The following is a 13279-nucleotide window of genomic DNA, read 5'->3' on the forward strand; positions in this document are numbered from 1 at the left end:
TATGCATATATAACTAGCAAATAATGGGCCTGTATTCGTTTTGGTTTAATTAAAGTTGTATTATTCAAAACCTATTTTTGAACCTGTCCATGTAAGCTGTGCAAAATATCTTCTTGTGAGGACAAGTCTCCTGTTTCCCTCTATGGGAGTGAGACCATACTGTTCCCAACTGAGGTTGGAATAGGAACGGTTTCCTGCTGCTTGATTTCTAATTACATAAATGGCAGGGGGAAAAGTGGAAATTCTAAGTACCAAAAGGCATGTTAAATTTAGTATAATACACTCATCTGGAAACTATCACATTTTTCCTTCTTTCTTAAGCCTGCTGAAATCATTGCTTCGTCTAACTGTAGCGTGATTTGAATCAGTACCAAAAAGTGCAAACAAGATAGGCTTAAAAAAGTCAGGTGTCCCTACCCAAAACTTAATGAGACTTTTTAGTGGAGAAGTTACTGGATCACCCTGATGCAATTTTAACAGGAAAATGGTGAGTATATAGCGAGTAAAGAAACCATACTGCTATCTAGGAGTAGGGAAAAAAAAAAAAGCAGCAGCTGTTTGCAGAATAGAACTGTTTTTGAACGTTTAACAACTCCCTAAGTGCTTGACTGGCCACAAATCCGACTCTTAACAGCTTGATTAGATGTCTGCTGAGGCTTTGAGATGAATAAACAAGTCATGGAAAAGCAGAGACTGCAGGAAAAAAAATATCAAGCTGCTTTTCTATTGTTTATCTGAGTTCTTCATGTTTGATCAAGATACCGTCATTTCTTTGTATTTCAATCATGCCTAGGAGCCTTAGCCAAGATCAGGACCTTGCTGTATGTGGTGCTGTATACACAAATAAAAACCAGTCTCTGCCCTGGAGAATTTACAAACTAAACAGATGGGATTAAGGGAGGTAGAAAGGTTTGTAATTCCCATTTTAAAGATGGGAGAAGCTGTAGCGAAGGTCAGTGGTAAGTCTTGGAGGGAATGTGGCATGCAGCTGGGACTCTAATTTGAGTCTTGAGCCATTGACTCAATCAGCCACCCTTTCTGTATTTTCACTTGGCAGGTCATGGAATCTCAGGGGAAGGCTGCCCACTTCGTAGTCTGGGAGACTCTAGAGGGTATGTTCTGCAACCATTTGCTATCCTCAGATTGCCCCAAATTCTTAATGGCAAATCTCTGATAAGTTAGAAATTCCGTTTTATTGTCCAGGAGGTGATTGCTTATAGAATCACTAATGGGTGTAAAACATTGAGATCCTCAATATTGACTTTGGTGTAAATCTGAATCTGATAAGGAGAGAAAATATTGAAATGTATTACCAGTTCTTTGCATCTCATGGAATAAGACACCGCTGTGTTGGGTATAACGTAAGCGTAATACCAGAAGATAGTCACTGCCTTAGTAGACCTACCTTAAATATGAACCTAGGTAACAGATCGAGATAGAGGGAGGATATCAAGGAGACAGTATCATTCCAGGAGTGGAAACACAGCAGTGATGGCATAACTCAACTATTCCAGAGGGTTCACACAGATGATTCTCCAAAGGAGAAGGAATTGGTTTTCCAGATATTTTTATTGGGTTCCCTCCGAGTTTTTGGAGCAATGCAAAAGAAATCACAAAGGTGCTTGTTTGCAAATGCAAGCAGTGGGTGCATGAGTGGACTGAAGGGGACTGTGGTTGTTGTGGTAGAGATCTACCATGAGGTATAGCTCTTACGCTTTAGCTAGAAGGGAGAGGCTAGTGGCAGAGCTGGGGAACACGTGATCACTGACCTGCTAGGAAAACTGCTTTTTTCAGCAGTGTTCTGAATCAGCGAGGCATTGCTGACCTTTCCTTTTGCTCTGAGTTGGCTGGGTTTTGTTGCTTTTCCCCCCTACCACACACATCCCACCAGTAAGAAATAAACAAAGTTTTTCCTCGTCTCCCACCCCACCCCTGCCTTTGGAAATGGGACTGGTGCAAATTTTGGCAGGCCAGCTCCAGTAGGCAGCTGTGTGCAATGTGTACTGTGTCTTAACTGCTCTGAGAGTCCAGCCTATAGCCCACCCACAGTGAAATGCTTAACTGAGATTGAAACTAAATGTGAACATAGTTTATGGAAATTCAGCTGTGGATCACTGTTTCTCTTGTGACTTCTGGCTGTCAGCACTTAGCTGTACAGCATTGCTAGCTATTTAGAGCTGGATGTTCCTCGTGGTGGTGGATACCCACCTCCTGTAGCTTATAAAGATGCTGAGAAAGTTGTTGGTGACTAATAAATCACTCTTCATCTATAGTCTTTATTGGTAGTGCTTGTAAAGACTCCAGCTCTGGGTTAGGAGTGTATGCCCCTTCCTAGAAAAGGTCATGCCCTTATCAGTTCAAATTCAGTTCATAAATCTGCTGTTGTAAGAAGGAGCATGTTTCTTTTTAGAAGTTTTAGAGGGTATTCTTCCTTCCCCTCGGTGCTGCACTTGAAGTTGTTAGTAGTGCCTAACAGCTTAACCCAAAACCAGTACTAATCCCATGAGCCATGCATTCCCTGAGGATTTAGGAGTCCAGTTGTGCTAGACAGCACCTCAGTTTCCTCCCCTGTAAAATGGAAATGGTGATACTCTCTCCACTTGGTCATGGCTTTAAGACCTACTTCATTCCCGGGTACAATTCATCTCTGTACAGTCAGCTAGCGTATACTGTGGGACACCACCCGTCTGTGCTGGACTGAATCGCACTCCACAGTTCACAAAATGCTTTGAAGATGCTGGAATGACAAGGCAAAGGTGTGCTGTGGAAAGGGGAGTATTCCTGCACTTTCTTATCCACCCCTTCATTTCTTCCAGTCACCTGCTTCTCTGTCACCAACCGCCTGTGCCTTCTCTCCAGGACAATGTGCTATAGCACAGAGCAATAAGGGAGAAAAGGCTGTAGTTACCAATGGAGTAAGGGGAAAAGAGGCTTAGGCTGAAGGTAACTGCTGTGGGTTGTGTCATCTCTCTCTTTAGCAGCCTCTTTCTAGGTTCAAAGGTTGACTGAGGCCACAGGAGAAGAAAATCATTTCATGTCCTAATGGCTCCACGTCTGATTTGCAAAACAATGGCACTCTGGGGTCTGTGGATGCCATATCTCCCACAGGAGTCAGTGCTTTGTATTATCTGTAATTTTCATTAATTATCTGGAAGTAAGTATAAAAATGGTAGCAGACAAATAATTGCTATTCGGTGGGATGCTATGTAAATGAAAAGGAAAGGAGCAATGTAGATTCTGATACAGTCAAATGTAAATTTTGACATCGAGGCGCAACAAATGCTGATCATACCTAGAGATCCTGGGTTACGAAAACCCATGAACTGAAGGGTTTGCTGCTAACAGGGAGAGGCATAATGAGAAACAATGGCTGGAGGCCGAAGTTTGAGCCATGCAGACGAGCTGTGAGGCACTGAATTATAAACAGAGAGACTGGGATAAGTTAGTAGAGGAGTGGGTGGATTTTTCAACTCTTGATGTCTTAAATGCAAGTTACTCTGCTCCACCTGGGAGTGACTGGGTGAAATCAAATGACCTGTAACACACATGGATTCATATCAGATGATCTAACTGTTCTTGTTGGCCATAAATACTCTTAAACTCTTAAGGCCATAAACGTTGACTGCAGTGTTCCTGGTCTCTGTCCCATGGCTTATTCTGGTATGAACTAAATGCAGATTTTTTTTCGCTCAAGGACCCTGTTTGTTAGACGCTCCCTGAAGATGTTCCTGGTTGGTTCTCAGGTGTAAGACAACCTATTACTCTGCTGATCATTGCTGCTTTGTTCTTCCTTTCCAAGGAGTCCAAAGCTCCTCCCTTTTGGACTGTTTTCCTTGGTTTTGTTTGAGGGAATGGCTGATGGTGCGTGCTTTCCCCCACTCCTTTTTCCAGGCACGGGGCCCGGTTTTTGTTTAATTCTCTCTGAAGATTACATGGTTTTGTAGATAATCTGTCGAGAGTTGGGGTATTTCATACGTCAATAAATGCATCTTTGAATGATGGATGGAAGCCTGGGGCTGGAACTGCAGGAGTGTTTGTGGGCTAGGACTGGAGGTACGCTGGAAGGACTCTATGGGAGAGTCGGCATAGTCCCGCTGTCTGCACCACGTCAGTCAGAACAGAGAAAGTGAATTTACTGGGTTCTTTTAAGGCCTGAGAAATAATTCCCTTAAATCTTTGGGAGCATCCTAATAGGCAACATGCTTGTGGGAGGCTCTAGTTTACTATCTGCTAAGTTGTGGATTTTATATCCATATTAGGTATAAATAGAGGTAGGCTGGCAGATAGAGAGAAGGTCATTGTGACTCTGAGCGCAGGATGAGCCTGTAATTATTTAACTGACGCCTCAATGTTAACTCTTAGCATACATTGGGGCAACCACTGAGGCAGTCCCTCTTGCCAAAATTAAAACCAGAATGACGAAAAATTGGTCCAGTGCTAGCACAGATTGCTCAGCATGTTCAAGAAAGCAGTGATAAGCTAAGGCTCCTGGCCAGTTTCATTCAGTTCCTCATCAGCTGCAATAGTATTATCTGCTTCACAAACTCAAAAATCACAATCCTGCGTCAGGGCAGGAGGAGAGGGAGGCAATGAAAGCAGATTTCTCAGGGTCCCACATTTCTATGATTTTATGAACCACACCCTCTAAAATATGAAAATCATGTTATCACCTTGAGGATTATATTTGCATTTCTCTTCTGTAAGGCGGGGGGAATGGGAGCAGAGGAGTTTAATCTGTTAGCGAATACATAGGTACATTCTTTTTTCTCTTATCCTCATTTAAAAAAATGCTGATGCTCTCTTGCAGGACTTCGGAAACTGGTGCTTTGAGACTTCTGATTTTGGGTGCTTTTCTTTAAGGCCAGAGAGTTTGTGCATGAGCCTCTTCCTATGCAACAGCAGTGCAATATTACTCTGGGCTGAGTCACCCCGTTTCAGGCGGGTGCTGATTTCCTTTCGGTGATGTGCAAAATGTTCCCTGCACACACGTGTATGTTCTAAGTTTGTACTGCTGGTGGACAGTTTGTAGGCGCTTCGGTGCCAGAACTGTCTCTAAACACATACAAGCACCTATTATGACGAGGCCCTGAGCTTGGCTGGGGCCTTCAGGCAGTGCTGCAAGGAAAATAATTAATATAATAAGAGGTTCTGAGCGACTGCAGCAGGGGGAAGTTGTGCAGCAGAAAATAAGATGGTTATCAGAGGGGATTTAGCCGGTTGTAATGGAGTCGGAGGAAACTGGTATTTTTGAAGTAGAAAGAAAAAAACTGTTTGAACTCGTAGGGAAGAGGGCACCTGCAAATGAAGCCCAACAGCTTCTTCCCAGCCCTCCCTGATAGAAACTGCCCCTGCAGACATGAACTTAATAGGAGAGGATTTTGCATGACCTGAGTTGCTGGGGAAGCAAGGGAGGGAGGGATGAAGGGGCCTACAGTGCCTGGGAGCGGGGAGCGATTGGCCAAGGTGGAAAATAAAGTGATTAAACACACTTGGACTTGCTCAGAGATGGGAGGGGTACATTTTTTTTACTGCTGCCCGAGGGCCCCAAAATGCATTGGCACGGCACTACAGAGAAACCACTAATCCCAGTCACCAAGGGGAGGGAACGGGACTTTCTCCTTCTCTCCTGCTCGCCGAGCGTTTGGACCCCTGTCGAAGGAACGGCTGATGGGATTAGAGGAAACAGCTGGCTCGAGTCTTACCCTGCGGGAGCTCGCATTCTCGGGACTCGGGAAGAGAGGAGCGCCCCGCTGCCGAGTCGCATTCCAGGTCATTTGCTGAGCCCAGATGTTTTCTAATGAGCTCTATGATAAATCCTTTTCCTTTACTACTGAGCACAGTCCCTGCTAGCCAGGTCCATCCCTAGATCTCTCTTTCGACGCGTGGCCAGGCAAGTTGGACTTTGCAGTTCAAGCCAGCTAGCCAAATTACCACTAGGACTGGTGCCTTTCTGCTTTGCCTAAGCAAAGGGATTCAGCACAGAGCTCAAATCTGTTATCCTAAAGCTGTGGCCTGATGGAAGTTGCTGGTCCAAATTCCTCCCATGGCTGAACCTTCCCCCCTAGCCTCTCCTTACCTCTGTGTATGTTACTAAGCTGAGGGTGGATTGACCTGGTGGTCTGAACAAGCAGTGAAGCGCTGTTGTACTCACGTGGTTTGGGTGAATCTTAAAAAGCTGGAATGGTATTTGTGAGGACCGCTCCATCCTTGCTCTTGGGTACTGGAACTGCACAGATGTGAGTCACACGCTTGGCAGCGATGGGAGGATGTGCTCCTCGCACCCTACCTGCCACCACTGTCCTCTCCCTTCATCTACCTGAGATGGTGATGGGAAATCACCCCCCAGCTTTTTTAGTAGAAAAACCTTTGCCTCCCTCTCCTGACATGAGTACTGCTCCCTTATCCTCAGGGATGTATGCCCTTACACACAGCAATTTGAGGTCCTGAGCTGTTATCTTGGAGATGTCTTAGGGCTTATTTAGGAACCAAGAAGCAGGAGTTCAACTCCAGCAGGTGATGGTCTCCAGCAGGAGAGAAGGGAGCTGACAAAGAGCTTTATTCTGGGGAGCTGCAATACAATTTTGTACCCTTTTGCAAATGAGATGCAGAGAGGTGAAGTGCATCATTGACTGTTGTGAGATGGGGCAGGGTAAGTCCATGGCAGACCCAGACGTCAGTCTCCCAAGTCCCTCGTGGATCATGCAAGGGGGTTTCACCCTTGAGAGCGCTTCTTTGGGCCCTTTGCAGTGTGTCACGGGGATGGTGAACAAAACACAAGTCGCTGGGGGCGAGAGGGAGCGTGAGCCCAGCTGCGGGGATCTGTGAAGGGCAGTTTCCCCCTCGTTGCTCCCTGCAGCCCTTCGTGGATACGCACACTCTTGCTTGCTCTCTCTTTTCCCAGCTGCCTTTCCCTGCGTGTGTTTTCTAGCACCCAGCTATGGGCAGGGAGCCTTGGAATCTGTGTTAAGACACAAATAAAAGGAACAGTTTTATTTTTAACTTACAAATACACCCTTTTAATTCTCACGCCCACAGTTCCTAGTCCTGTCCTGACAAGCGGGGAGCCCCTGGCACTGTGGGCGTTTGTCAGCAGGCCCAAAACAGCAACAGCGGGCGAGGGAGGGAAGCTCCTGGAAACCAGAGAGCAGGTTTCTGCTGTGTCTCAGTGCACAAAAGCCTTGGTGATCCGGCAGCAGGGGAAAGGGCTGAGGGCGAAGACATAGGTGGGTGTGTGGACATTTTGGGCAAGGCTCTGTGCACCTGTGTTTTCATATGGTGTCTATCTGTGGTGGAAAACGACAGGCTGATGAAATGGGCTGTCGTCAGGGGGTGAGAGTGGAGACTTGTGTCGTACTAACCCAACGTGTCGCACCGCTCGGTGTGAAAACAACAGCGTGGTTTGGCACGGGTGTTTTAGGGGCACGCAGCAAGCTCCCCACAGCCTGCAGGGAGCGGGAACTGGTAAACGAGGGGGTGATGTGGAGCAAGAGTCTAAAAACGCTGCTGAAGCCAGCGACCCTGGCTAGGGGCAAGGGGCCTGACCGGTGAGGATGGCTTCCTTCCTGACGGTGTTGCCTCCCTGCTCTCCCTCCTGTCTGCTCCCAGCTGCAGAGCGGCTGCCTCTGGCCCGTGCCTGAGCCAGTGTCTGTCCAAATGACATCTGCAGGCATCAGGTCTTCACTCCTTGTTCTGGCGGCGATACCGCATTGCCAGAGAGGAAGGGGAAAAGTGTTGGCCCAGGGCTTTGACAGCCTCTCTTTGACGGCAGCTGTTTTCATCCTCCAGCCAGCCTGCTCTGTCATACAGCACCTCTGCCTGATTCTTCTGACACCAGAAAACCCGAACTCTGCTCCTCGTGACTCCCCCCCCCAGATTTACAGATTGCTGTGTTTCCCTTTTCTGCTGTTTGGCTGTTTACAGAACTGGAACACGAATGAATAGTAGGAAGCAGTGAATGAACTGCACGCTGGCTCACATCTCTGCATGCAGCCTGGTGCTCCACTCAGAGTAATCACATCCCAGTGCCGAGGATCCCACAAAAAACATCAAAATACTGAACCGTGGACCTGATACACTTGGGTGAATTTCACCTTAATGCCCACAATCTGTTGCTTCGTAGCTGGTCGCATCTACATCTTATTTTTCCTCATTTATCCACAGACCTGAGAACTTGCTTCCAAGCCTCTGATGTTTCTTCTTTCATATTATTCAGAATAAAATAGCCTCCCGGGCAGGAGTTCACTGCTGGTCACGCTGGCCATGAGGAGCAAGTAGAGATTAGTCAAAAGCCCAAGTTCGGCAATGGGTGAAAATGTTGGGAGATTATAGAGTTCGGGCTCCTGATGGGGTATGTGGTAATGGCGAAAGGCTGCTCCTTCGGCTGCTGTTGGCCCTTTTGGAGCTGAGCAGTTCAGTACAGTTTGGGGCCAGGTAGGTTGCATCTAGCAGGATCAGAAAGTGATGCTGGAAGCAGGTTTTTGCCATCCCATTTACAAAATCCTATTGTCCCGCAGCTGGAAGGAACCAAGCAGGGGGAAACCGTTCCTTCGCTGGCAGCCTCCAGCTTCCTTCAGCTAACAGCCATCCCCAAAGCTGGCTTCTCCCCAGCACCACTGCCAGGGCACGGCCAACGCTTCTCTCAGCACAGCTGTTGCTTTCTTACCATCTCCTCTTCCTGCTTCTCTGATCTCTATGCAAATCTTCACACAAACAGGAGCCAGCAAAGCCCATCCAAGCCTTGCAGGTATCTTTTGATTTGGGTAGTGCCGTGCCAGCGTTTAATGTGGAGGCCTCTATTAGATTAATTGCGCCTTTACAGAAACAGAGCCCTTCCGGTCTCCAACAATTATCGTAACTGAAAGATAGCGATGAATGGGATTTCACTGGGATTGTGTTTGGCTGTTAGTTTTTTAATGGGAAAGAGAGGAAGAAAAAGAAAGAAAGAGAAAGAAAAGAAAAAGAAGAGAAAAAGACGAGAAAGAGGAAGGGAAAAGAAAAGCAAAAAGAAGAGACAACCGTCCTCTCTGATGTTGGAGGAGAACTTTCCCAAAGTCTTCGCTGCGGCTAGGACCCTGCCCCAAGCACTCTCTATCAAGTATTATGTTTAAATAGGAACTGTTTGCGTTCAGTGAGCCAAATCCAGACTTTGTTTATGTCACTGCAGGAGCAAAGGCTGGGAAATTACCTTCGGACACAGCTCTGCTTTTATAGACGCATCGTGTCATGGACGTGCGTTGCCAGCAGGCTCTCCCCGTTAGTTTTTAGCCCTTGTCGGGGGGCTTCATCGCCCAGGACGGGCGGTCAGTGCGTGAGCTCCGTGCCCATGCCGGGGGCTGCGAGTCCCGCTGGCCGAGGGGCCGTGGGCGTTTGGGGGCCGCCCCGTGGAGGATCCGCGGCCGCGGGGCTCCCACGCTCCGGCGCTGGCCGGGCACGGGGAGGGGTCCGGCGGCCGGGGGGGCTGCTCTGCGGGGGCTGCTCGGCGCTCCCCGCACCGCTCCCTAAGCCCGCGGAACCCCCGTGCGGGGGGCCAGCAGGGATGCGGCGGCACCCCGGGGAGGGGGCAGCCCCCGGGGAGCGGGCCGGCTCTGCCCGCCGCTCTTCCCCCCCCACCGCCCCGGAGCAGGAGGAGGACCGCAGCCCCCGGCCCGGCGCTGGGCCGGCGGGGCGGGCAGGCGCTGCAGCCGGCGCTCCCCTCCCGCCTCCGTCCCTCCTCCCCTCCCCGCCGCCTCCCCTCCCTGCTTTCCCCTCCTCTCGCTTCCCCCCCGCCCCGATTGTGCAATCGCGAGCGGCGGGGCCGGCGGCACCGCCCGGAGCCCGGCACCGGGGGGAGGGAGGCGGCAGCTCCCGCCCGCCCCGCGCCTCCGGGGGCCGCGGCGCCGAGGATGCGGCAGCCGCCGGGCACCGCGGGGCTGTAGCCGCCCGCCGCCGCCCGCGGCCCCGGACCCCATGGGATGTGCCCGCCGTCGCCTGGGTGGTGAGTAGCCCTTGGCTTTGTGTCTCCCCTTTCCCCCCCGCCCCCGCCCCAAAACGGAGCGGACCTGCTGCTTTTTCTCGCCGCTGATCAGCACCAGATTTTCCGCCTCTTTTCCTCTCCCTTCCATTCTCCCCCGGGTGATTGATGGCCGGGAGGATGAGACTATTGCCACGGGCAGAAATCAGTTGCAGATGAGGCGGACTTCGGGGGATCTGCCGTGCAATCGTTAAACTATTTCCACCGCCGCTTTAGCTCAAATAAAAGAATAGGATATGGGGAGCCGCGCTCTATCGGTTGCACATCTGTGGTACAGAGTCCTTCCCATCTATTTCGGGTTTCGAACAAAAGTGCAGAGGAAAGAACGGGAACGTTCAGCATATCGATTAACCCCAGCGCCCGAGGACGTGTAGTAGTTCGGGTATCATAAAGGAAGGAAATTTTCCTGATGGCAGGCCAGTAAACTTTTGTTACTTGAAAAGTTTGCACTGGGGATGAATTTACATCCATGTATCCTGCAAATAGTTTTTGTGCTTACTGGAATATTACAAAGGCTTATATCTGATATAGCTCTACCTGTTTCTTGAGTCGTAACATAGTATTTCAGTTTGTCCAAGTATTTGCGGCAATTCTTATTTGTTATATACAATAATCTCTGCGTTTTATGCACACTGGGGATTTCTCTTTTTCTCTAAGAGATGTTCCGGGGACAGAACATGCTTTAGCTCATTTTCAGACTGCATTAAAGTTGATCTGGACAATCCCTTATTGCCTATTAACATTTCTCTTACGAGGGCACCTTTACGAGAAACTTATGCTCTGCTTCACAATCTAACTTTTACATCTAGGATTAACCCCATCAAATTTAAAATTCAGCCTGTGTGAAGTGTTTGTGGAGTCGGGGCGCCACAGCTTTGCCATGCGGGTTTTTTTTGGAAAAATCTGCACCCTGCTGAAACGAGTGGGAAAGATCCTAGTGATACGGCGAGGCCCAGATTTTCCCTTGTATTTTTAGCCTAAGAACTTAATGTCCTCTCTGCAATGTCCAACCAGCCAAAAATCGGCTGTATACAATGGGCACTTTTGCTTTTCGAAGGCAGTCTCCCATCTCGAAAAAGGCAGTTCGCCTCAAATTTGCAAACCGCATGATGGGAAATGGAATTTGCCTTCAGTATAAAAATCCCAAGTGTTTGCAAACAGCCCTGAGAAGAATCTGGGCTCTTGGCTTGACCTCTCTGCGCTGAATTCCAGCTTGGGGAGTTTGCGGTCTTGCAAAGAGGGCGAACAAGCAAAGTCTTCCTGAGAGCCCGGTCGTCTCCACAGAGCGAGGAAAGCAGTCAAGCTGGAGGGAGTTTTGGGTGCCCGGGAAGTGCAGGATTGGGCCCCAAGCCAAACTGCTTTTAAAGTGTCCGTGAAGACCTGCCCATATTGGAGTAACTTTGCTCGCGGTGTGTGTTGGCATTGCCAAGGTCGTGTTAAGCTGGTATAGTCGTGGGAAACCTGCCCGAGAAGCAGAGTAAACCCCTGGGCAGTTATTCCTCCCCGAGCTCTGTGCTGTTCCCATTAAAATGTTAGCAATACCTCTGCTGGCTCCTGCGTTGTAGCTGTAGCAGCCGTGGGGCAGGCAGAGCCGGGGACTTGCTCCGTCCAAGGGCCTCGCTCCTGATCTTTTATTTTTAAATCTGCTGGAAGAAAACACATCCTCTGTAATCGCCCAGGCTCGGAGATCCCCTGCGATAAAGCAAGGACCAGAGTGCCAGCGGGTCCAGCACGGCTTAGGGCAAAGACACTTCTCAGCCGCTCAAATCAGACTTAAAAACCTGAGCGGCTGATAAAATCGTCCTTTTGGGGGAGGACTGGAGAGGGAATGAGGGGTGGTGTGTCCTCCGCGCCTCCCGTTAGCACTGGCAGGAGCTGTGCTTGCCGTTTCCCAGACCTTTGTTTCTCGCACAGCGCTGTTTAGGGAGGGGGCGACACGGGGCGGTGGGGGCCAGGGCTTTCCTGGGTGTAAATTAGGTCCGATGGTGGGAACGGAGCAGCCCAACACTCCTTTCTACCAGTTGTGGAGCTGGGCTGGGCTGCTACCCCCATTCCAGCCAAGATTTCAATCCTTTGGAGTTGAGCTTTGGAAATGGCGTCAGGATCGGGCCCTCGCTTTGGTCACTGTCTCAGATGTGGCTTAAGCCTCCTTCTTCTCTGATACAGAGCTCAGACGGCTTGTCCAGAGAGGGGAAAAGACCGGCATTCCGTTGACGGTTTGATTTTATTGTGGTTACTGGGCCCAATCCTGCAGTTTTAGGAGAGACTGTCTAAATGTCAAGTGTGAGGTCAGCCCCCAGCACGTCTGGTAGCAATTGAAAATACCAACTGGGCTGCGAGCTGTTACGCTACCCCCGAAAGCCTCTGGCCCTGCCACGTGTTTTTATGCTTCGGTATTGGAGATGCTGCAGTCAGTGCCCTGGGTAAATAACACAGACATTGGGTTTTATGTCGTCAAAAGTGAGAAGGCTGGTGCAGTGTAAAGCAGAGATTAAAAGAGGGCAAAACAGCACTCAAGTTGACTGCATTTCTGGTATTGTGACCAGGATATGGCCTAAACGGGTGTAAAGGCAGAGGGAAACGGCAGGCAGGATCCTGAACCGTCACTGAAAGATCCACAGCTTCAGCCGCAAACCCCTTTCTCCTTCCCTCTTTCCCCCTCTTGCTCCAGCAGCTGGGAACCTGATCCTGCAAGCGCAGCCCCGCTGGTAGGACAGGGCTTGATTTTTTATGCAAGTTTGGTAATGAATGACCGAGCGAGCCGAGAGCCAGCGTGGTTGGCATTCGAGACAACTCCCATCCCTGACTGCAGGATGGCCTTACGCGGCGTGTGTGCTAAATTAAAAAAATAATAATCCTGGTGGCCACTATGTACTAGAACTGGTTTTATCTGGTTCCAGTTATGCTTGTTTTGAGTAAGACGAGCGGTGCCAGATTCTGATCTCATTTGCACCAGTGGAGTCATTCGGAGGAGCCGGTCCCAGTTTACCTCACACTAAGTGAAAGCAGAACGGGGCCTGCTGGGAGAAGCGCTCCCCGGGGAAATCGCTGGTGCCTGCGTGCAAATCAAACACGGGTAAAAGTGAACGACTCTTGGGACCCTTCCCAGAGGCGGTGCGGGTTTTACCGCCGGCCCCGTGAAAGCTGTTTTCACCGAAAAAGGAGGGGAGAGGCTGTAGCTTCAGTTGCAAGGGGAAACGGTGTGACTGTGCGCTCCGGAGCGAGCCAGGTGCTTTGGGGAGATGCCGTCGGCGAGTGATAGCGGTCAGG

General features: G+C 49.7%; 1 protein-coding gene across 4 annotated transcripts in view; it reads left to right on the forward strand.

The window, feature by feature from the left end:
• NBL1 (NBL1, DAN family BMP antagonist) overlaps positions 1–13279 on the forward strand; it is a 40341-nt gene that overhangs the window by 17495 nt on the left and 9567 nt on the right. For 2 of the 4 annotated variants that reach the window (XM_075172602.1, XM_075172604.1), the window contains exon 1: positions 9842–9973. The exons of 1 other annotated variant lie outside the window; for it this stretch is intronic. In XM_075172602.1, the coding sequence (XP_075028703.1) occupies positions 9951–9973 (23 nt within the window). In that variant the 5' untranslated portion in view covers positions 9842–9950. Of the gene's footprint in view, positions 1–918; positions 1113–9841; positions 9974–13279 lie in introns of those variants that run through there. One more of the 4 variants, XM_075172603.1, reaches the window with a different exon arrangement.

Source organism: Calonectris borealis, chromosome 23 (assembly GCF_964195595.1).
Source record: "Calonectris borealis chromosome 23, bCalBor7.hap1.2, whole genome shotgun sequence".
Classification (NCBI taxonomy): domain Eukaryota; kingdom Metazoa; phylum Chordata; class Aves; order Procellariiformes; family Procellariidae; genus Calonectris; species Calonectris borealis.